The sequence below is a fragment of the Xiphophorus hellerii genome, chromosome 14, assembly GCF_003331165.1.
Source record: "Xiphophorus hellerii strain 12219 chromosome 14, Xiphophorus_hellerii-4.1, whole genome shotgun sequence".
NCBI classification, from domain to species: domain Eukaryota; kingdom Metazoa; phylum Chordata; class Actinopteri; order Cyprinodontiformes; family Poeciliidae; genus Xiphophorus; species Xiphophorus hellerii.
The window spans coordinates 26,495,256-26,519,932 of NC_045685.1; the positions used below are offsets into that span (position 1 = coordinate 26,495,256).

Consider the following 24,677-nt stretch of genomic DNA (forward strand, 5'->3'; position numbering starts at 1 on the left):
TGTGCGGTGAAGCTAAAAATTAAACTACTGTAATAATTGGTGCAACAACATTTTGTCAGAAATATTTACAAATAAAATATAAATGGGGCATATGGGATCATTTCACCTCCTCTGGGTGTCACAGACACAGAATCTGAGCACCGGCAAGAGGAGCGTTCATATCTACTAGCTGGGGTTTATTTTACTATTTTTATGATTTACTTCATTTGTAAGAAATAAGCTATGTAGGAATATATGTGTGTGCCTGTGTTGCATTGTGCGTGTTTGTGTTTGTGTGGGTCAGACACACAACGTGTCCACATTTGTGTGGCTCATAAGCATTGTGTTGATTTTGTGCTCCACTTACATGAAGCGCATTAGGGTTGTGTTTGTGTGAGTTGTGTGGAAATTAGGGCATAAGCAAATTATCACTGATATTTAAGATAAGTTATAATTTGCTTATCTTAGAGATAAGTGGATTATCTCTAAGATAATAAGCAAATTATTACATATCTGTAAGATAAGTAATAATTATCTTATTAATTAAGATAATTATTATTAATATGCAAATTATTACGTATCTCTAAGATAAGTAATAATTTGCTTATTATTATCTGTAATAAGTAATAATTTGCTTATTATCTTAGAGATAATCAAATTATCTCTAAGATAATAAGCAAATTATTATGTATCTCTAAGATAAGTAAATGTGTGTCTGTAATAATTTGCTCGTCTTAAGCAAATTATTCTCAGGTAAGAGAAGATCCTACATCATGGTCCTGCTGCTGGCCTCTGGTCTGTTGTCTCCTCCCCGACTCTTTGCTCCTTCTATTGTGACAATAAACATTTCTTTAAAATATATCAAACGCAACAGTGAGAACAACTTTTGCAAAGAAAAAAAACAGGACTGGGTTTATTCCTGGCAACAACTAGCTATCAAGCAATGCAACATGGCTCAACAGCAACAGCAAGGGCCCCTCCTTTTCCAGTTCAGGCATTCGCCTTGTTAGGCCTACGACAAAGTTTATTTGCCCACAGCTGTTGAAGCCAATAGGACCTCATCACATCTGCAAAAAGCAGAGACGAGATGCTAAGGCCACTAAAACGGATCCCATTAAAAAACCTTGACTGCATCTAGAAACTGGTGGGGAAGGGCAACCTGTGGAGGGCAACCTGTGGAGGGCAACCTGCGGAGAGCAACCTGCGGAGAGCAATCTGTGGAGAGCAACCTGTGGAGAGCAACCTGTGGAGAGCAACCTATGGAGAGCAACCTGTGGAGAGCAACCTGTGGAGAGCAACCTGTGGAGGGCAACCTGTGGAGGGCAACCTGTGGAGGGCAACCTGTGGAGAGCAACCTGTGGAGAGCAACCTGTGGAGAGCAACCTGTGGAGGGCAACCTGTGGAGGGCAACCTGTGGAGAGCAACCTGTGGAGAGCAACCTGTGGAGAGCAACTCTCACTATGTTTCTCTAATCTGAACTATTTGCAAATTCAATTTTCTAGAAATTAATACTACCTTTTTGAGGACAATGTACATTAGTCAATAACCCGAATTTACATCATTTTTGAAATCCTGGGGGGAACCGGAGCACCCGGAGAAAACCCCACACTAACACGGGGAGAACAGACAAACTCCCACAGAAAGAGGCGCCTGGTTGAGAATGAAGAACGCTTTTCTGTGAAGATGCAGCACTAACCACTGCATCACCGTGTTGTCCTTTTTTGTTTTTTAGTCTAAAATATAAAATGTAATTTGGGGTTTTGAAAATGGTTCAGGACTGACCTGGACTCTTTAACTAGTTGCTTGTTTTAGAGGTTTTCTTGCTTTTCTCACCACAAATGTTTCTCCAATCGGAACCGTTTGCAAATTAAATTTTCCAGAAATTAATACTACCTTTTTTGAGGACAATTTACATTGGTCAATAACCCTAATTTATATGGTTTTGGAAATCTGTGGGAAACCGGAGCACCCGGAGAAAAACCCACGGTCATTTTTTTGGGGGGGATCTAAAATAAGAAATATATTTTGGGGTGGCAAACGGTTCAGAAATTACATTTTTTCCTAGTCGCTTGACTCAGAGGCTTTTTTGCTTTTCTTCTTGAACATTTGTGGTTTTCTGAGCCCCAAATAGTGTCGTATCTTCTTCCACACTGATTTTTCCTTGGCGACTGCCCCCACTGGTTCCTGTGACAGATTTTCCACAGAGCGGTCCGTCACGTCCATGGATTCTATGTTACTCTGCATGTTTTCCGTAAAGTCATTTACCTGGTTGGGAGAGGCATCAGGAACATCAATGTTTTCTGACAGGGTTTCCTCTGTCAGACGGTCCTGATCCATGGACGCAGTGTCAGAAACCTTGTCTTTCTCGTTTGGTTCTTTTTGTCTCGCAGGTCCTAATTCGTGTTTGTGTTGATGATCAGTTTTCATGTTTTGCTGCTGTGAGTTAAGCTCACAGCCGGAGGGAAGTTGTTGAAAAGCAGTCAGTTGTTTTAGGAGACTGTCTTTCTCAGCTTTAAGCTCGGTGATAATCTTCATGCCACTCATCATTTGCTCTGAATAAGTTTTAAACTCTTTATGTACATGCTGCTTAAATGTTTCTAACTGCTGCATTAGAGTCAGAACATTTCCATCATATCTGGCTTTTAGTTCTTGGTAATTAACTGTTGCGAACTCCAGAACAGATTGCAGATGTTTTATTACCTTAGTTGATTGCCATTGGAGGAAAGAGATATCTTCTGCAGTTTTCTGATTGAGGTTGTCCTTCTCTGCTCTGAGTGCCTTGATGAGCTCAATAAGATCATGTTTGGTTTTTTCCAAATTAGCTTCTGTCATATGAGTCACATCTGCTTCATACCTCGAGTTTAGTTCTAGGTATGAACCATTAATCTGCTCTAGTTCTCTCAACAGGTATTTCTCGGTTTCCTTGAAGCTTCTGATCTCCTTTGACATTTTCTCTATTAAATTTTGGTCCTGTCTGATCTTCTCTTCATTGACCATCTGCAGGTCAGCCTGACGTTTCCTCTCACTAATGTCTGCTTCAGATTTGGACTGAAGCTCCTCGTATTTAGCCTTCGTGTCATCCAGCTCTTGTTGGAGTGCTCTGTTTTTGTCTTTTAATTCCTCAATCCTTGACATGAACGCTCGCTCTGTGGCAATATGATCTACCTTCACTAGGTCTGGGTCCTCTTGCAGCTGCTGTTTTGTTTCGCTGTCCACCTCGGAATCGATAATTGCTGGGCTGAGAGTCTCTGGATTGTTGCACATTTCAATTTCCTGTAGTTGTTTCTTCAACTCGATGCTCCTGCCGATGAAAATCTCCTTAAGAGCCCTCTGTGTCTCTACCTCAGCTTTTGTTTCCTCCAGTTTTGTTTGGGTGTCGTCCAGCTTTTGGTTCTGCTCAAATAATTTTGCTTTCTCCATTTTTAAAAGAGAGGCAAGTCGTTGTATCTCTATGTGGAAATCAAAGGGAGGAGGTCTGTTCCCTACCCACCCATACTGACGTCCTTTGGCTAAATCACTGATGGAACAATTTTGGCTTTGATGTGCCATGTTTTGACAAAATAATACTTGTTCAAATCAGTCTGCTAACAATCTCACTGTAAAAGCGCTTTGCGTGCGTCTGAACTCCTCAGTTGTGCAGCAAGCAATGACAAGAAGGTAGAAGTTTGTTACATAGATAGAGTGCTGATGACATCACAAGCATGACTCTAGTTGTGACATCACAGAGTTTTCCTTCATCTTTGGAATGTGTTACCGTTGGTTACACTGTCTATGATGTTATACAAGCAGTTTATGGAGAGACGTTTTTTTTGGCAATATTTACATAAAATGTGTGAATTTAGATTTCCAGATTTGTTTCATTGTGTCCAATGAAACATAAAACCTTTCAAAAGTATTCACACACTCACACTTTTACAAACCTGAAAGTTGCAAAGAAAAATGATACTCTACTTTAAATCTTTGTTTTAATATGTAGCGTCGCTGCTGGCTATCTGTTTGTATTGGGACTTTTTTGTCCTCCTCTGTGATTCTGTACATTCATTTTCACGTTTAGATGTTTTCCTGTTGGCCTTTCTTTAAACCCCTCACGAGGCTCGGCAGCACAAACACTCAGCGATGATCGAGATCAGCGGGAGCTTACATCCATCAATCAGTTCTTGGTCCATTAAGTCCCCACAGAAATATTATCTGTTTCTTTTTGTCTTTTTTTTACTCTTGGTTTTGTGCTGCTTCTGTCTGCTGTCTCTCTTTGGATCCGTTTGGCCTGAGGTACCGGCTCTCCAGAACTAATCTAGACAAAAGTTTTCTCTTTTGTGATGTGATTAAAAAAAAATGCCTCAAAGTCTTTTGTATTATTATTATTATTATTTGCTCTACAGAGCTAAAGCTGGTGGAATAATCTGTTGGTCTCCTTTCTTCCTTTTGTAGAGATATTTGATATTTGAGAGATAAGACACGCCGTGTCTTCCATTTTGTTGACCCCAGTAAAGGTTCCTCATTTCTGCCTGCTACTATGATTGAAGTCTGAGTTCTCCAGCAATCAGTGCAGAACGATTACCAATGAAACATGCAGCAGGAGATCTCTCACCTGTGCAACAACACCGGCTGTTTTACCTGGAGGTTGATACTGATGGAGCTGACAGTCTATGAAGCAACACTGACCTGAAACATAAAATATGCTGCTATAATTGGAACTCTATAATGTAATCTCAGTAAATATGTTTTATACTATGTCTGTTTTTATAAACTATCGTATCCGTAATAAAAACAGATAGGTTGCTGAATCTAGCTGATGGGTCGGTCGGTTCTTGGTCGTTTCTTTCCTTGGAGTTTCTGGAAAACTGTCACTGCAGTAAGATTCCTTAGAAAGATCTTTGTATTGTTAATTGAGTTTAGCATCTTTATAATAAATAATTATTTAACAATAACACATTTTATATTAATTCATATGTTTGACAGATATTTTTACTCTTGCCTTACTACATGTTTATTTCCATTTTTGCAATGTTCCAGACTTGAACTAGAAAACCTGCCAACGTTCAGTCATTTCCACAGAATCATTCCAGTTTCTGACAGCTGGACTGTAGTTGTATCCCAGCTCCACACATGGAGCTGAAATTAACCCAAGAGTCGTTTGTTGCAAAGAGTTGGAAAAATTTAAGAGTCTTTAAATTTGATCAGTGAATTCATATGCAGACATTCACAATAACTGACTCCACTGGTGAAGATGAGCGTCGATCTGCAGCTTTAGAGCCATAGTGACGAATCTGGAAAATAATAAGTTCAAATTCCTGTCAGAATCTTAGTTTTTTTTTTTGTTTTTTTTGTTCTTTCTGGATTTATAGTTGCAGTTTGCTCTGCCCCTTTAAGAGGGAGGAGAAAAACCACATCAAACGCTAAAGGATGATGACATTTCTGCTTTTACAGCCAGAGGGTGTGTGGCTAATTATTAGTGTTTTTATGGCAGCACTTCTTTCTTTTTTTAATACCATAATTTTGGTATTATGATGATGATGATGCCCTGCGACAGACTGGCAACCTGTCCAGGGTGAACCCAACTCTCGCCTGGAACGTAGCTGGAGATAGACACTGGCACCCCTGCTGTGAAAACTTCCTACTTTATATGACCAAATTAGAAATTTGTGTAACTGCAAAGCCCTCAGGCTCCACAGATTATATACCGATTTACTTCTGGAAACTTGAAATAGAAACTTTAAGTTTCTGCTTCAGAAACGGTTCCTGTTAGGTTGGTAAGGTTAATAATAAGTTAATAAGTTAAGTTATGAGTTATAAGTTAATAAGTTGATAAGGTTCTTAAGTTTCTGAAGAAATCTATGTTTTCATCTAGGAGAATAATAAAATGTTTCAAGTAAGTTGCACACAAAAAGCAACAACATTTCCAATGAATATTGAGCAACTTAGCAGAAGTTGTTGGATCACTTCTTGTTTTCTCGCCTCCAGTCTTTATAAAAGGAGCTGAATCCAGAACAGGAAACAAGATTCTGGTTCCAGTTGGTCAGGATTTTCTCTTTTTAACACATTAACATGAACATAAAGTTTATAGGTCAGTTTTATATAATTAGTTGTTGCTTTTGCTTTTTTTTTTTTCCTTTTGATTTTTAGATCATTTTATGATTTAGTTCTGGTCTTTCTGAGCCTCAGTATTTAATAGTTTCCCATCATGCCCTGCCTGATCCCTCATCCCTCATGTCATGAATATGTGTGTATGACTGCACCGATTGCAGTTTTCTGGCCGATCCCTGGTTAACGATCTTTAAAAAGCCTGACCTGCTGATTTTGATTTATATGAATTTTTTTTTGTCTGACTTGTTGCTAAATACAGCAAGAAAGTCTGTAAGTTGGCAACAATGGTGAATATTGTTAACGGTAAACGTTCAGACCTGGTGGGTGGGTCTGTCAGTCAAACCTCTCACTGTAGAGCATAAGAGAACAGAGATTTTTACACCTTTGCTGACAAAGATAAGATCAGGGGATAAGATCAGCTTCACATGTCAGTATCGGCCGATAACGATCCCCCAAAACGAAGGAAATCGGTGCCCAGAAATCAACTGGTCGATAAATGAGTTGGCCAATAAATGTATCCTATTATACATGCATATAATGTAAACAGCACTATCAATTATGCAGGTGTGTGAATGACCTAATGATCGGACTGCTGATTGCTGACAGTCCACATTGTTAGCAGAGATGGAGGGCCCCAAAACCAAATTTTGCTTAAGGCCCCAAGGAGGCTTGGGCCGGCCCTGCTCCCATACATGTGAAGTCGGTTATGTGTGGGCGTAGGAATGTACAAATTGTTTATTAACCTGCGTCTTTTTAAAATTCTGCACCTGTAGTTCCTTGGAAATGCAAGGAGGCCGTTAAGATTGTGAAACATCACTGAACACCGAAGATTTTCATTGGAAAATCATTTTCCAATGAAAATCTTTTTACAACCATAAAAAACCTGCTTTGCTTCTTTGCTACCCCTCCCTCCTTAACATATAAAAGAGGATGGGATCACTGCAGGAAACGGGACTCGGGGTCTCTGGCTGGGAAAATCTTTGGATCTGAAAGGTAAAGTTTATTCTATCATATTTGTATTTTTTTATTATTATTATTCAAAAAAACATGTTTTCTAGTACGAAAAATTACAAATGTTGTTAAAAAATATTAGATTTTTTAAACTATGATATAAAAATAAATATTTTCTGTATGTATTTAATCACTGCACAATTTGAATTATTGTTATTTCAACACTGTGGCATTTAATGTTGTTATTAATGTGTTTATTCAGAACGGAGCACAAACTTGACAAAATGGACCAGATTAAAATAAAACAACATTCATGTGAGTATGTTATAGTTAATCAATAATTTTGTGAAAACCTGTTTGATTAAGATCACTGTTAGAGCAACAAAAATGAGAATTACTCTGTTATTCTTATGAAAGGTTGTGTGCATACAAACCAGACTATGTTTATGCCAGATATGAGGTTTGAAGGAACAGAGAGGGTTCTGTATGAAAATAAATACTTGGGTAAAACTTGACACATGAATAATGCAGCTGAAATATTCAGAAATGTATTTAAGTAAAGTAAAAGTTTACATGATTAGCAATTATAGTGGCTGAAAATTATAAATTTAAGATGTAACTGTGAAGGGTGGAGGTTGTGGGTAGATTGGAAAAAGATTTTTGTAGATTCTATGGAGACAGTAAAGACTTTACTTTTACTCTACTTAAATAAATTTCTGAATATTTCATCTTGCCAACATCCAGCTGCATTTTTTCATGTGTCAAAAAGGACAAATTTTTGGATTCGTTATTTTAATTGTTTATGTTTTTCATCTTTGTACCTCCAGTTGCTTTGGGCTTGTTGCTGCTGCTGCTGCTGTCTCTGAACCGAAGCCACTCTTCTTCTCCTGAGAGCCTTGCTAGAATCCTGGCAGATTGTTTGAATGATGCAGACTACAAAGCACTAGAAAACATAATGGAGAAAGGCCTTCCAAAAATAACTGAACCTTATCGTGTTGTTATCGTTGGGGCTGGCATGGCTGGACTCACTGCTGCCAAACTTCTGCAAGACGCTGGACATGAGGTAATGACACACAAGAATATATATTTGTATGTGGTGTGTGTGTGTGCGTGTATAAATTGTATCTGCTTAGATATTATTGACTTTTTTGCTGTTTCTAAATAAGGTAACCATTTTGGAGGCAAGTGAGCGCGTTGGAGGACGGGTGTTGACCCACAGGAATGAAGAAGAGGGCTGGTATGTCGAATATGGGGCCATGAGGATCCCAAATTCTCATCAGTGAGTAAAAATGTTTTCCAATATAAATCTGCTCTGTCTGAAAACATGAGGTGCTGATCTCAGAAATGAAATTTAAGCCTGATGTAGAGCTTAAAGTCACCATGTAAAAACTTTTCCACAGCATTCTGCTGAAGGTTATCCACCAACTGAACCTGACAGTGAATACATTCAATATGACTGATGACAACACCTATTACCTGGTGAATGGGAAGAAGCACAAGACTTCAGAAGTGATGAAAAATCCCAGCATCCTGAATTATGACGTACCAGCGAACGAGACAAAGAAAAACGCCAGTGAGCTGCTGCAGGAGGCATTACTGGAGGTAAATGGAGGAAGTGTGGGGTCTGCTAGCTGTGCTGGGGCTTCTACAGACTACTTAGATTTTTAGAAGAACACACAAAAAACTTTTGTTCAGATATTGTTTGTGTATGGATGGAATCCTGTATCCAGTAAACTGATCAAATTCTGCTTCCTGTAGGTGAAAGATTATATTATAAATCATACATGTGAGGAAGCTCTCAAGAAGTTTGATCACTACTCTGTAAAGGTAAGTTTCACTTTGCAGCATCCATGATTTGTATTTTTGCTCTTTTTTTATCTGGTTTTTAAATCCTCATGGGTCAAAACATATTTCTGTGAACAGGAATATCTGCGAGAAGAAACCAATTTGAGTCCAGAAGCCATTAGGATGATGGGAGACATACTGAATGAAAACAGCATCATGGCCAACGCTCTGACTGAGATGGTTTACCTCATGAATGACGTCAACGACTCTGTGGTGTAAGAGCAAAACAAAATGTTATTGTGACAATGCATTTAATAATGTCATGTTCCCCTAAGTATAAACATACCTGGAGTCTCCAGTGGCCTTTCACTTAAAGGACCTGAGCGTTTTTAGAGCACAAAAGACAAAAAAATTCAGAGTATATATCTCTACCTTATTTGCTACAGTGTTAAAGGATTTGTCTAAACACTTTACTTCCAAATGTTATTAAATTCAAGTGTTATAATCACTTAATCTGTGCAATATATGTTTAAAGAATGATTGTTTAATACAATTTGGCAGTAAAAGGAATCCACTGATCAAACATTCAGTAACAATTACTTGATTTGTTTCTAATCTCCAGATACAGCGAAGTGACTGGAGGGACAGATCTAATCCCCAAAGCTCTTTACAAAACTCTCAAAAAGGACACAGTCAAAGTAAACTCTACAGTCAAGAAAATCTACCGGTGTGAGACAAAAGATCGAGTCGTGGTGTCGTATCAGTCTGACCAAACAGACGGTCTTTCTAATATTACAGCTGATGCGGTTCTGGTAACAACCGCTGCCAAAGCAGCGCTCTTTATTGATTACGATCCGCCTCTCTCCGCCTCCAAGATGAAGGCTCTGAGGTCAATCCACTATGGAGGCTCCACCAAAGTTGTCCTCACCTTCAGTGAAAAGTTCTGGGAGAAAGAAGGCATCTATGGAGGAAAGAGCGTCACTGACCGACCCTCTCGATTCATCTACTACCCCAGCCACAGCTTTCCAAGAAACGATAAGATCGGCGTCCTCCTGGCTTCCTACACCTGGGCTGAAGACTCCAATCTCTTCCTGAGTTTGAGCGATGAGGATCTGAAAGAGTTGGTCCTGAAAGACTTGGCATTGATCCACGGCGACCAGGTCAAGTCCCTCTGCACCGGCATTCTGGTGAAGAAGTGGAGTCTGGACCCCCACAGTCACGGCGCCTTCGCTCTCTTCACTCCTTACGAGCACCTGGAGTACAATGCGGAGCTCCAGAAGAATGAGGGCAGAATTTATTTTGCTGGTGAACACACAGGCTTCCCCCACGCTTGGATTGAGACGGCTATAAAATCTGCAATTCGAGCAGCCAACCACACAAATACTGATGCAAAGAAACACCTAAACTCGGCCAGAGATGAGCTGTAAGGCCTTTAATCCTGAGCCAGTTGCAGATATTAGGGATCTTGATTCATTTCCAATGTTTCTGAGCTATCTCTGGATGTTTATTATCATAGTACATGTTATTGCTATTCTGCATGTTAGTAGTTTTTGGCCCCTGAATGGCACCTTTTATAGTTCTTCTTTGTGCAAGTCAATCTTCACTGATTTTCAAAAATTGATCAAGATAAAGAACTTTACATCATTTTGGAAAAAGAAACCTTTTTTCCAAGAAACTTTTTTCCACCACCTGTATATGTGGAACCGGTTTTGTTTGTTTGTGGAATTTGTGGGATTGTTTTGGTGCATTTTCTTTCCTTAAAGGCAAATTTTCATCTTTATTTTTGTTTCTGTGCTTATTCTTCAAGATCTAAAGTACCTATTAGCTAAAAGTCCTTGCAGCATTTTTATATAATCTGAAGCATTTTACAAAAGAAAAAAAATAAACAGTTGATGTAACAACTATGACTCTTGTGTTTTTCTTTATGGAGGCAGGATGTGAGTTGGCCTGACTTCTGGGTCAGGTTTGGGTTAAAGCCATGAATCTAAACCAGCCACTTCCTGAGGCTAAAAACGTCTCAAAAGCTCGTCAGTCAAAGAAGTAATGAAATAATGTAGAAAGAGTGTTACTGTAAAATTATCAATAGGCCTGGAAAGGAAGAGTAGTCATTATTTCCTTTCAAAAAGGAATAACATTAGTAATCCAGAAAACATTTATCAATATACAAAAAGATGCTGGGCCTCTTGTGAAGGATGTGGTGACATGCAGGAATATGTTCCTTTATGTATGACAAGATAAAGTCCAAATGTCATTCCTCTTCAAATAAAAGTGAAGAACATAACTTTAGTTGCAACATGGAGAATTTCTGACATTCCATGAAGGTATCAGTCTCTGGACATGCAAGATCTTGTCAGTGAGAAATGTTGCGTCATTTCTATGAAGTTATAATTCACTAGAGCATGTGCATACAGCCTTAAAGTAGAGAAAATGATCAGAAAGTTTTTAAATAAAATGAATAACCACATTTTTCTTTAAGATCTAATTTTGTAAAGCCTTGCAAAGACCTTTCCCACCATGATTGCATGTTACTCCTAACCCATTCCACACAGTGGATTTTCAAAAGAACCTGACTGTTCAAGCACTGCTACATCCTTAATGGAAAGTTGAGTGGAAGGAAAAGATTTTCAAAAAGATGTACAAACTATGGCAATAACTGTAGCCATGAGTGAATTGTAAAACAAAACTTATTCACAAGATTTCTGGGACATTCATTTAGGTTGTGGTAAATTCACCACCTGCAGATGGAAACTTTATTTTTTCTTCTTACTGACCCAAAGATAAGGCTGGAAGAAAGTTATCTTGTAAACCATTTCATTTTGGATTTTCATGAGCTGTAATCATGAAAGTAAATATTTCCAAAACATATCTGCCCTAAACTACAGAAAAGGATTAGGGTCACGAAAAAAAAAAAAAGAATCCTGAGATTAAAGTCAGAATCCTGAGATTAAAGTCAGAATTCTGAGATTAAAGTCAGAATCCTGACTTTAATCTCAGAATTCTTTTTTTTTTTTTTTCGTTGGCCCTAATCCTCTTCTGTACTGAACACCAGTCAGTGATCAGAGAGTAGTTTAAACTGGTTTTACAGCTCGGCTGTTGTAATAACGTAGCTAAAGCCCCTCAGGCTCGGCTCTTCTCTTACTTCCAGGTGATTATTTCACAATCTTTGCATCTTGTTAACGTTTCCTTAACTTCCTCAGAAAAGCAGCTGAAACTGCAGCATATTGGGTTACTGAGAGATTAAAAACTTTAATAGAATCATTTTGAAAAGGTCAAAGTTGCTTTTCATTAATCATTGTTAATGGAATAAAATATAATCATTTCAGTACTATTCTTCAAATCAAACTTTTTTTTCCAGAAGTTTAAATTTAAAGCTCGTCTATTTTTGTCATCTTCTGTCCATTTCTGTTTTTAGAAACTTGCAAAAGAGGAAAGCATGCAAACTACATGCAGACTTGAACTCAGAACTTTTCTTTCTGCAAGGAAACAGATCAACACTAAGGAGCCTCATGTACTTTTACCAGAAATTATTATTTTAAAAAAGAGAGAAACGTCAAACTGATTGAAACTGATGTGGTAAAATGTATAACTGAGTTGCATTTATTTTTCATCCTGTGGCAACAAATCAGCTGCTACATATATCAGGTCCAGAAACAAGATTTTCTGCTTTCTGAGTCATTCTGTCATTCAGAGGATCCACAGAGGAAGTTAAACTGGTGCAGAGAGTAAAAGTATCAAACCAGAGGCAGGACAGATCCTAAATAATGAAGATACAACATGCTTTAAATTCAGTCACACTAATATTTATAGTTATAGCAGAAAAATAAAGAATGATTCAATGATTGTGATCAAATGTTGCTGTGAAAACTTCCTACTTTAAATGACCAAATTAGAAATTTGTGTAACTGCAAAGCCCTCAGGCTCCAAACATTATATTTACTATTTACTTTCATCTAGGAGAATAATAAAATGTTCCAAGTAAGTTGCACACAAAAAGCAACAACATTTCCAATCAATATTGAGCAACTTAGCAGAAGTTGTTGGATCACTTCTTGTTTTCTCGCCTCCAGTCTTTATAAAAGGAGCTGAATTCAGAACAGGAAACAGGATTCTGGTTCCAGTTGGTCAGGATTTTCTCTTTTTAACACATTAACATGAGCATAAAGTTTATAGGTCAGTTTTGTATAATTAGTTGTTGTTGTAAAACCTTTAATCCATTTGAAAGGTAAACTGGAGGTGATTATAGAGATCAATGCTTCCTCAGCAGGCAGCTGGACCTCTGAGAGCAAAACCCAGAAATAAATCTCATCCTTTGGATCTGATGAAGGAACCTTCACTGACATGACAGCTTGGTTTAAATGTTAATAAAATGTTGTACATTGTCTCTTTATTAGTGAATAAACAGCTAAAACAGCATAAATGCCTGGATCACTGACAGACATGGACTAATGTGTTGTAATATTTTTATATTGTTCAGAATTGAGCCTGACTTTCTATTAACTGCCTTCTGTCCTCATTTTTCTAATAAATTAACCAGAAAAGAATCAGTTGACTCAAATATTCATGAATTAAAGTTTTTAAACCTGATATGACAATTATTTTTCTTTTTTTTGAGAAAACTGTAATAAGTTTTTGATAAACTGTTATTCAATAATGTAGATCTTCTATTTATGCATTGTATGTTTACTGTTTATAGTTGTTTGGATACTATAACTCGGTTTCTGGAAAATGCTTTTATTTATTAAGAAAAAAAACATTACAAATAAAAATGACTCTTGTGTGGATCATGTTTGAAACCACTGGGCTTCGTTATAATTAGGTCATTTAATCTCAGGGTGGATCCTGCAGAGGTTTGTTTGAGAACATCAGAGGCGACTGAACGGCCAGATAAGGTCTCTCTTATGTGTTTAGCTTCTTTTTTATTATATATTTTAATGCTCTGTTTTTTCTTTTGGCTTATTATTTCCTGTTAGTGCTTTCCTTTTGATGTTTAGATCATTTTATGATTTAGTTCTGGTCTTTCTGAGCCTCAGTATGTAATAGTTTCCCATCATGCCCTGCCTGATCCCTCATCCTGTTCTTGTGCATTATTGTCAGTTTTTAATGAATACCAAATACATAAATAAATAAATACCAATAAAGGCCAATTTAACAAATACCAAATTCTGCAACATCCAGACACCATCTAGTTCATGACTGCTTTGTTTGACCTGTTTGTTTCTGTTTGTCATCACTCCAAGGAAACGGATCAAATCAAAGATTTAAACTGTCATTTCTGCAGCCAACTCCTGTTTTCCTCCTGTTTGTCCACTAGATGGCAGCATCTTCAGGTCTGTAAGGGTTTAACATGCAGCCTTGGAACAGTGGAGGAATCTTAAGGAACCTGTTTTACTGAGACCAGCAGAATTAAATCTACTGTACATAATTCAACCTAGTTTAGTCGTACCAGACAATATGCAAAATGACATTAAATATTAATGTGATCAGTTATTAAGCAACTTTTAGTCTCAGATTTTAAATCTGAAGACAGAGGATCTCAAATGTAGCTGTGGATGAATGTGGATCACATTATGAAATGACTTTCTGATTCTGGTGGCATCACTCATCTTCTACAGTGGAGTACGTTGCAGATCAGTACATCAGGAATGACCTTTGACCCTGTACAGGAAACTGAAAGGCTCCCGTTGCTTGCATGAAGTCGTTGCTGGACTGGAGAACTCCTTCAGTCACAGACTGCTGCATCCTAAATGCACATCGTAGCGTTACTGCAGATCCTTCCTCCCAGCAGCTGTTAGACTTTTCTAAATATCTGAGCTCCAAATTATTTTATTAAGTTCTTTCCATCTCTGCTCTTATTATTTCCATATTCTTGGACTTTTTTTGCACAAATATACAGAGAAGTACGTTCATATTTTGTAGAGTATCTCACTCAGTTACACGTTTATTAGAATCTGAATATGCTAATTTTTCATAACTACAGTATTTTCCCGCCATACATTTGACCTCGCTGTAGTCTATATTTTATTTTCTACTCTGATAGTTCTCTTTACGTTTATCTTCTTCCATTTTCCTTTTACTTGCTGCTGCTGACATCTTGATTTCACCACTGAGGGATAATTTTGGATATTTCTGTTCGACATTCTGTCTAAACTCTCGGTACTGAAACTTCCAGCTCTGCAGTTCTGATGTCGCTGCAGTTCAACTGGGAGGAACTGGTTTGTCTTTTGTTTCTTTTCTCTGATGCCCTGGTGGTGATGTTGGTGGCCAGATGTGAAACTGATGTTGTCGTGTTGGTTTCTGTAACTGGTTCATTTCCTGTTTTACGCCCAGCGTTGTCGTTCTCACGCCAGTCTAGATGTGGTGGGTTTTTGTTCACACATTTTCTCAGGTTGTAAATATTCTGAAGCAGAAACTGGACACAATTTAGGGAACGTTTATAGTTGGACTAAACTACAAACATTATATTTCATTATATTTACATCTGATAGAAAGTAACTATTAATACATTTTGTGAATTATTTGTTGGTTTAGGGGAGGGTTTCTGATTTCCTGAGTAAAGGCAGGATGCTGCAGACTAACTCAGCATTCAGAAAGAGAAAAGCCTCTAACCTGCTAACTGCTCTGTAAGTAAAAGTTTTGAATAAAAATGATTTTACTTTAGTTTTCCACATGCAAGTTTCTTTTCATCAACCTCATCCTTTTATATAATTGGTTTATGAATGATGGTTTTCTGCTTAATGTTTAACTAAACAAGGTTTTTAAGGGTTGGGAATGTTTCAGTTTGACAATGTAGAAGATTTTACTTCACCAAAAAACTTTTAAAATTAAAACTAAGTGTACAGTATTAATATTACTCACCTTAAACAGTGATATTATATTTCTAAATAGACTAGAATCAGTGTTGGCATCACTTTGACAGTAAATGAAACTGATTCTACGTTTACTGTCAGTTTGAGGAACCAGATTTCCCTTCCTGGGTAAAAAGGTTCAGTAACTGTTTTGTAATCTAAAGTTGTGGGTTTGAGTCCAGCTTTCTCCAAACCTGGATGAAGAACTTAATCCCTGTTGAGTAAATCTGGTTGTTTTCTTAATCAGAAATGATTCTGGCATTAAAGTATTGATGAAATATGAACCTGTGTTTGTTTGACCTTCAGCTGTCTGGATTATTTGTGTGGCTGTTAATGTGGATGTTTGTTTGCTAATTTATCATCTGGATATTTAACACATTTATAATTTAAACCTACTTTTTCAGGACTGCGGTTCATAATTCATGTTTTGGAAACGATGTAGCTGAACTGTGGTTTTCTCAGTAGTTGTTGATCAGACTGATTAAATGTGGCAGAAGGTGAGAGAGTGAGTGAGTGGGTGAGTGAGTGAGTGAGTGAGTGAGAGAGTGGGTGAGTGAGTGAACCAGAAGAGGTGATGATGGCGGCCAGGTGTCCCGTAACAGACAAAACGCTGATAAAAAGACAAATAAAGCCAGTTGAGGCTCAGATGGTCAAAAACGGTTGGGCAGCACGAGGCAGACATGAGAGGAAAGATGATTAAAGTGAAAAACAAATGGAGACGAGCTGATTGTGCTGCCAGGCTTCTGAACATCTCACTCTATGAAACACCAGAAAAATATGCAGAGGCAAAGAGAGGGAGGATTATAGAGGAGGGAGAGACACGCGGAGGAATCGTAACACTGACAGGTTTAACAGTTTGATCATCGTCAAGGTAAGTCTTCACCTTCACTATTTATTCTGCTTTTGCTTTTTAACCTGATATGTATGAAATATGAACCTTTGTTTGTTCGACTGGAGAAACTCATTATGCCAAGTTCAGTTCCGTTCAGTTCAGTTCAGTTCAGTTCAGTTCTCTTTACGTCTAAAACTGCTGGATCAAAACTGAAGCAAGCAGGAAATAAAAAACACTGAGCTGAAAGTAAAAGTCTGCTTTGAAAACTTTTATCAGTATATCTTCTTTTTTTATCTTCTTTGTGGTTCTGACTTGTAAAAGGTGCTGATATCTAAAAACACATTTCATGGTTTCATTTCCTGGTGCTGACTGCAATACACTGGGCTTTTATACACATGTTTTATATGTTTATAAAAACATGTGTATAAAAACATGTTTTATACACATGTTTTTATACACATTCATACCATCATAATTGTCCTCCAAAGAATTAGATCCACTGATGTTCTTTGTATTTCTTAGAAAACAATTAATTCTGGTAATTCTAAGTTAAATAAGAAACGTTTGGTCTGATTTAAGTTCAGAGATTGTGAGGAAAAAATTTGTCTTTTTATTCAGCGTATGTAAACATCTGGTTTCAGCTGTTTGTACTTTGTGCTTATGAATAGCAAAGAAGTTAAAAATTCAAAAATATTTCCTTTATCCTAGGGAGAAAAATAAAATCCGTTTTTCTGTCATAACCTCTGACTGAAGACACTTTGTCATCATCAGAGTCACATCAGGAGGATTATTCTTTGGATTGTTCTTTGTTTTATGAAACGTCCTGCTTTGTGCGTCCAGCTTAATAAATAGATTTATTTTTACCAGTTATTGAACATTTTTAAGTCTCAGAAGTTTCAACCGCAGCAGATGATGGCAGAAGAGATCACACTCAGACTTGCTGCTTCGCCAATGAATCTAATTTTATCTCTGGCAGAAGTCTAATGTTGTAAACCAGTAAATTACTCCCAAAGCAGCTGACTTTGGTCTCACAGTTCTTGTGTAAAACATCCATGAGGTCCAAGTTCTGCTTTCTAACAGTGCTGTACATTTCAGCAAACTGAAAGTGTCTTTAATGGAAACCAGAAAGCACACGTTGACCCACACAAATTAAATCCCCGATTATGAAATTCAGCTTTTCTGGGGAACTTTGAGGGGAATATTTATTTTATTTATATTGCATACTAACGTTAATGTTTGTGTTTTTGTAAGTGGAGGGGAATCTCAGCTGCAGAGGGACATTTTCAATCATTTGACGTTTGGAGCAGGTAGTTCAGCACATCGTCAGCGTTGATTAAAATCCAAAGTGGATTTTAAGATAATTAAACAACTCCATTCTGAAAATTTAATTTGTGCTTTCACTTCCTCCTGAACTTTGCTGACCCCTGACTTGGTTTCATGGTTTTTATGTATCATGATTTGCACGGGGAATATTGGAAATCAGTGTTGGCCATCAGCTAAACTCTCTGGTTCAAACTTCCGTCTGTTTATCTAAACTCAGTTATTCAGATAAAAGTTTACACTAGATAAGACAAATGATTGCAGCTGCTTGAACAAAAAGCAAAACTATTTCCTGTAATAAGCAGGTACGATGTAAGAACACGACTTCGCATGAATTCAGGAAACAATAAAAAAAGAAAAGAAAAAAAAATCCAGACCTTTGCTTTCTGGAATTTATTCATGTGTTTTAGGTTATTTGTTTTGTGATTTAATAGATGGTGGATGAGACGGTCGTATAAAAACATGAGTCATTCACTCATGCAGTCTGACTTGTTTAGCAATAACAAGGGAAAAAAACTGTCTAAAACCGAAAGCATTCGTTCAACTTCTGAAGCGCAGCAGCAAGTCTGACTGGAGTCCCTCACAAAGGTACAGAAATATCTAATGTTTTAATATATTGATTTACTTCAGAGAATATTTTCTTTAAATGTTGATATTTTACAGGGTTTTGGTTTTAAAGTTTTTGTCTTATGAAAGTAAATCCAGAGAGAATTTAATAAATTTAGTTTGAAAAAGTTCTACCTTACCTGAGATGTTTTGTCGTCAAAAAAAAATCACAATGTTATTAATTTTGCCATTTAAACTTAAAATGCATCTGCGCATAGATTTAAAGATAAAATGAAAGATAATATTGTGAATGTTTATTAAGATTACAGCATGAAACACATACAGTGCAGGCTTCTCACACAGCATGTTATTTCATTTTATAATATTCTTAGATACAATAATGTGAAATTCTTTGGTATTTTCTAAATAAATCACAACAAATAGCATTTAATCGTACAGATGATGAATCCTAGAAGTGCACAGGTATAAAATTTTGTTACATTAAAGATGAGACAAAAACATTTCTAATTTTATTTCCATTTCATCTTCAGCAATAAAGAGGAAACAAGAAAATAAAATCTGAGATGGGTCGGCATGACGGGAAATCCAAAACATGTGAGTATTTTCACTTGAAAATGATAAGTAGGAGTTTAAACTGTCTAACAATGTTTGTATGAATGAAGCAAAGTGATGAATGAATATGTAGAAAGTGCAGATCAGCAATATCACAGTTCTTTCATTTCCTGTCTGCAGGAAAAAACCACTGAGGAATATTTAGTTCTGCTTTATGACCTGGAGGTCAACATGATTAAAGTCTTTTATTCTCACTTAACAGCCACTGAAATCATGTGACCAAATTTAGAAGAGCTAAACTCTTGAACTGCTTTGATTTTTTAGAAAATAAAAAAAGTTTTCAATTTGTAGCGTAGAAATAAATTTGCACATTAAACCTGCAGAACTTCAGTTTATTTCAAATATTTTCCCAGGAAATCAGGTCAGTTTGACTAATAGTTTTAGTTTCTCTTTCCAGTTGCCATCAGTTTGCTGCTGCTCACTGTGTGCTGCAGCCACATCACTGCTGCTAGCATGAAGGAGCATCTGGCCGAATGCCTGGAGGACAAAGACTACGACCTTCTGCTGGAGACGCTGAAAAACGGCCTTCCATGCATTAATACCTCTAATCATGTCGTTATTGTTGGGGCTGGCATGGCTGGACTGACCGCAGCTAAACTGCTTCAAGATGCTGGACACGAGGTACTTAGAAATTATAGCCTCAATCAAGCAATTTGCAATCATAAACCTTCTATACCTTCTTGTCTTGTCCGGAGTGTGTGGAGGTGTTAGGGTAGAGGCAGCACACAGCATGTCAGAGAAAAATAAACAATGAAAACAGAGGAAAAACATGTGAAGTCAACTCACCAGATGGAAATTAAATCCAGGAATTAGTTAAGAGTGATGTCACTGAGTGATGACCCCAAATGAATAAATGGATAAATGAAACATATGAAGCATTATTAGAGTTTCAACAGCAGCTAGAATGACTGAATTAGGACAAAACAATGTAGTTTACAATGGGAAACAATTGGAAACTGGTACAAAGGTTCTAATAGCTCCTTTGTACCTAATAGTACAAAGAAATTATTAGAACAAACCAGGAAGATGATCATTACTGGATGATCAGCTGCCCGTTCTCTGAAAAGGCTTGTCGAATGGAAACTGATCTAACTATCAGAGTTTACTCATCGTTAGTTAAATGTGATTAAATGAGTAAATTGCTTATTTGTTCACTATTCATTTCTTTGATATTATACAGAGCCACATAGTTTCCTACATTAGTTTATTCATTAGTCATTCAAATTTATACATAATACTGCAAGTGCATGACAGGATTGTGTGACATTGAGATAACTCCTAAAGCTCACATTCATTTATTTAACCAGGTGACCATAGTGGAGGCCAGCGGCCGCGTTGGTGGACGAGTGGAAACCTACAGGAATGAGAACGAGGGCTGGTACGCTGAACTGGGAGCCATGAGAATCCCAAGTTTTCACCAGTGAGTTTCCCACACAAATCTAAACTTTCTAAATAAAAAAAACCCGACAATAAATGTGAATAGAGAAAGCCTACAGATGTACTATACACACACAGAAGTTGCAAAATGTTTTGTGGATACATTTATGTCCAGTAAATCAAAGAGTTTCTAAGGAGAAGCAAACAGTTTAGAAAATTGGAGGCTAAACTAGAGTTCTGGTTGGAACATGAAAACTATCGTCCTTTTCAAACAGGTTTAACGTCTTTGAAGGTTTTAACTGTTTGCCAACAGGATCGTCCTCTGGTTTGTGGAGCAGCTGGGCCTGAAGTTGAGCAAGTTCACGATGGACGACAACAACACATATTACCATGTCAACGGGGTGAAGAAAAGAACGTATGCAGTCAAAGCAAACCCTGATATCCTCCAGTTCAAAGTGCGAGACAGCGAGAAGGGGCGTTCGGCCGACCAGCTGCTGCAGGCAGCTTTGAAAAAAGTACGTGGAAAAAATCACAACTATTTTCACTTGTAGCTGCAGTATGGACTGAGTTTTGATGGGTTTTTTCTTTATTGGAGGCAGAAGCTACATGTATAAAACATTTTGGATGCATCCCTGAGCCAAACACATTCACACACACTGTGGGAAGACAAACGCCAATATCAGAGTGTGTTGCAAAAACTTGATGTTTCTATAAAACTGGTGGAAAACAAACAAACATGGATCAGAAAAAATCTGAAAAAATACAAAACAATCCAGGTCAGGTGAAAATCTTCTGAAAAATGTTAAATGTGTCATCAACTAGACCAGGTTTCTAAAAGGTTGAATTTGGCACCAAAGATCTGATTATCACCAGAAAGCCACCAGTGAAACATGGTAGTGGCAGCAGGATGATCTGGGATTCACATACAGATTGATGTAGATAAGATTTAGCCTTAAAATGTAATAGATTTGAATTTAGTGAGTTATGATGATCAGACACTTTGGCGCTCTAGGTGAGATACTGTGAGGGAGAAGAGCTATGCTAATTTTTTATATCTAGTATTTAATATTTTTCTATGCAGTTTAATTAGTGCAAATGTTTCCATAGTAGGAAACCACATAATTACCTACTAGTTTTAACAAAAATAGTGAAAGTTTTATTTGTTCTTGCCCCGTTTTGTGGCGCCCGTAACACCTGGAGCCCCCAGCCAGGCAGAGCAGGGCCACATAGATAGAGGAGGGTTGGAGTTACATTCCTGCAAATGTAAAGCAAGATAATGATGTCATGTTACAACATGCAACACAAATAATGAGCTGGAGTCAAGCAGCAAGTTCATGTTGTTCATGATTCATAAAAGGTCATTTCACCCTGAACAGAGCTGATTGTTTAATGTTAATGTTAAACTAAAAACTTCAGGAAGTAAAGATTTGTGTAAATATCCACTGGAGAAAAGAATGTAATATTTTAAACTACCTATATCAGCTAATATGTGGTGGAGCAAATTTCCATGTTCTTGTAATCTGTATTTCTTTAAAAAACCCAGAAAGAACTAAAACATTAATGGTTGCAGCGACAGCAACCATAAAACCTCAGAGTTTTTTCACTTCACTAATCCTGATGAAGTTTTTCTTTCTTTCTCGTAGGTCAGAGATGAAGTGGAAACTCACGGCTGCAAAGCTGCACTGAAAAAGTACGATCATTACTCTGTGAAGGTAAAGCACAGCGGCGCTTCAACACAAACTGGTTTATTACTTTAAACTGGTAAAGAAAGGATGAAAGCAGCAAATACAGCTGAAACCTTGAACTTGAACCTAAAAAATTACTTTGGGATTAAATCTAACGTTTTCTTATTTAAAGAACATTTACTTCTGCATGACTCTGTGGTTTTCATTTTACTGTATGGCTCTGTAGGTTTGGAAATAAGGAAAAATGGCATGACATTAATATTTCTTTCTTTGTTTTTAACAGGAATATTTGAAAGAAGAAGGGAATCTGAGCCTTGAGGCCATCAGGATGATTGGAGAACTTCTTAACGAACAGAGCATGATGTACACGGCCCTGACCGAGATGATCTACGACCAGACAGACGTCAGCGACAACGTCACGTAAGACCAGGCAGCCGAATACCATCAGATCAGGAGGGCAGAATATTTAAATATTTACATTATGTACAGTTTATCGTTTCACTTTCAGAATGATTCTGTATTTTACTGACTTTAGTCATAAACAAAAATATTCCTCTGAACGCAAATTACATTTAAAGTAACCATCTTTTGTTGCACAGGATATTTTTTTTAACCTGGCTTCACATAAAAGTTTCAGAATATAATATATAGAATATGATTTTAGGTTTTCTTTTCCATGCTGAATAGTGCGTCTGGTTTAAGCCGACATTCTCTCTGTTGGGTAAGTTGCCAGAACGAAGCTGCAGCAAAACAAAATGATTCATGGCTGGAGACTCTAGACAAGCCTGAACTTGTGTGTGAGATGTATAGCCTGCAGAAACGAATAAAAAACACAAAGCAAATGTTTTACCACGTCTTTTGTATTCAGTTCAAATTAATTTTCCTTGAAATATGCAGCAGTAAACATCTGTACTGTAGCTTCACCTAGACAAAGAAAAGTTAATTGACTGATTTACATATACTGTAAGTTTTAAATTAGGTTTTGTCCTATAAGATATTATTCAGTTTTAAGATCTTATGAGTAGAAATAAAGAATAAACATAGATATAATATTTATAGCCCCTCACTTTGAGAAACTGTTGTTGTCTTAAACACTGAAATTCAGCCAAATCCAGACAATCACAATTTTCTTAGTGCAAAATCAAAATTCAATGACAATAAAGTCATTCTAAATCTACTAAGTTCAATGCAAAATATGAATAGTTGGATGTTTTACTCCCTTATTAACCGAATCTGTATTTATCATCACAAAACAACATTTTAGGATGAATCTTGTTGCTGATCTCAGTGTTTCCTTGTTGTTTGAAGGTACTATGAGGTGATTGGTGGGTCGGACCTCCTGCCCAGAGCTTTTCTCACGTTGCTTCATGGTCCGATTCTCCTGAACTCCAAGGTTCAGCGCATCAGCCGGTCAAACACAGGCGTCACCGTCTCCTACCAGGCGGACCAGGAATCCTCTCTGCGCCACATCGACGCCGACGCCGTCCTGGTGACGACCACCACAAAAGCAGCTCTTTACATGGACTTCGACCCGCCGCTGTCCATCCAGAAGATGGACGCTCTGAGGTCGGTCCATTACGACAGCTCCACCAAAATCCTCCTGACCTTCAGCCAAAGGTTCTGGGAGAAAGACGGCATCAGAGGGGGAAAGAGCATCACCGACCGGCCGACACGATTCATCTACTACCCGAGCCACGGCTTCCCAGGCAACGACTCCATTGGCGTCCTCCTGGCCTCCTACACCTGGTCTGACGACTCCCTCCTCTTCCTCGGCGCCAGCGACGAAGAGCTGAAGGAGCTGGCTCTCAGAGATCTGGTCCTGTTGCACGGTGACAGGGTCAGGTCGCTCTGCACCGGTGTTCTGGTGAAGAAGTGGAGTCAGGATCCATTCAGCCACGGCGCCTTCGCTCTTTTCACGCCTTACCAGCACCTGGAGTACGCAGCGGAGCTCTTCAGGAGCGAAGGCAGAGTTCACTTTGCTGGAGAGCACACGGCCTTCTCGCACGCCTGGATCGAGACGGCCATGAAGTCGGCCATCAGGGCCGCCGCCAACATCAACACGGAGGCCATATTGTTTTCAGACAGATGCAGAGGGAGAGATGAGCTCTGAAACCAAAGAAGAATCAAATTCTGTTCATTTGTAAATGAGAAACATTTTGTAATTTGTTTTATTTGGGTTTTTGTCTAGTTGCATCTGATGGCAGTGCCACAGAAAAAAAAGAATTCTGTGATTAAAGAGAGAAAAATGTAAATATTCTGAGAAAAAATGTCAGAACAGATTAAAGTTAAAATTCAGAGAAAATAGTCAGGATTCTTTTTTTTTTTTTCTCAGTGGCCCTGATCATCTTCTGTAAAACTCTGCAAATAAAAACAATGTTTTTTAATCATTTTTTATTAAATTAATTTATTCTGCATGTCTTACCTTCTCAAATGTTAGCATAAAAGACTTTACAATTACAAATTTGGCAGATTAATTTCATTTATTCATGAATTAAATTCAGATATATACACACAGTTCATTTTTCCACCTGTTCATTGTCTGATTATGTCGGGTTCAGTCTGTCCACCACAGAGCAACATCAAGAGCAACAAATAAAAAACACAAGAGTTTTATAAATATATGCACGCAATGCAAATAAA

General features: G+C 37.7%; 2 protein-coding genes across 2 annotated transcripts; both read left to right on the forward strand.

Annotated features, from left to right (window-relative positions):
* Positions 1-6,956: 6,956 nt before the first annotated feature.
* LOC116732189 (L-amino-acid oxidase-like) lies at positions 6,957-10,675 on the forward strand. The gene is made up of 8 exons (XM_032582182.1): positions 6,957-7,056; positions 7,277-7,329; positions 7,842-8,077; positions 8,181-8,293; positions 8,415-8,616; positions 8,773-8,841; positions 8,938-9,074; positions 9,422-10,675. Exons 2-8 carry the CDS (start codon positions 7,299-7,301, stop codon positions 10,224-10,226), a joined length of 1,593 nt encoding a protein of 530 aa, XP_032438073.1. The 5' UTR covers positions 6,957-7,056; positions 7,277-7,298; the 3' UTR covers positions 10,227-10,675.
* Positions 10,676-17,519: 6,844 nt separating this feature from the next.
* On the forward strand, positions 17,520-24,233 carry LOC116732163 (L-amino-acid oxidase-like). Its single transcript, XM_032582154.1, has 8 exons — positions 17,520-18,384; positions 18,894-18,957; positions 19,373-19,596; positions 20,283-20,395; positions 20,666-20,867; positions 21,996-22,064; positions 22,321-22,457; positions 23,346-24,233. The coding sequence occupies exons 2-8, from the start codon at positions 18,927-18,929 to the stop codon at positions 24,145-24,147; spliced, it is 1,578 nt and encodes a 525-aa protein (XP_032438045.1). The 5' UTR covers positions 17,520-18,384; positions 18,894-18,926; the 3' UTR covers positions 24,148-24,233.
* Positions 24,234-24,677: the final 444 nt, after the last annotated feature.

Bases quoted from the DNA above. Each gene is read 5' to 3' on its own strand.
- LOC116732189 (XM_032582182.1), top strand. From the start codon at position 7,299: ATGGACCAGATTAAAATAAAACAACATTCAT. The intron at 7,330-7,841 runs GTGAGTATGTTA...TTGTACCTCCAG, and splicing joins TAAAATAAAACAACATTCAT to TTGCTTTGGGCTTGTTGCTG. The intron at 8,078-8,180 runs GTAATGACACAC...TTTCTAAATAAG, and splicing joins TGCAAGACGCTGGACATGAG to GTAACCATTTTGGAGGCAAG.
- LOC116732163 (XM_032582154.1), top strand. From the start codon at position 18,927: ATGGGTCGGCATGACGGGAAATCCAAAACAT. The intron at 18,958-19,372 runs GTGAGTATTTTC...TTCTCTTTCCAG, and splicing joins TGACGGGAAATCCAAAACAT to TTGCCATCAGTTTGCTGCTG. The intron at 19,597-20,282 runs GTACTTAGAAAT...TTATTTAACCAG, and splicing joins TTCAAGATGCTGGACACGAG to GTGACCATAGTGGAGGCCAG.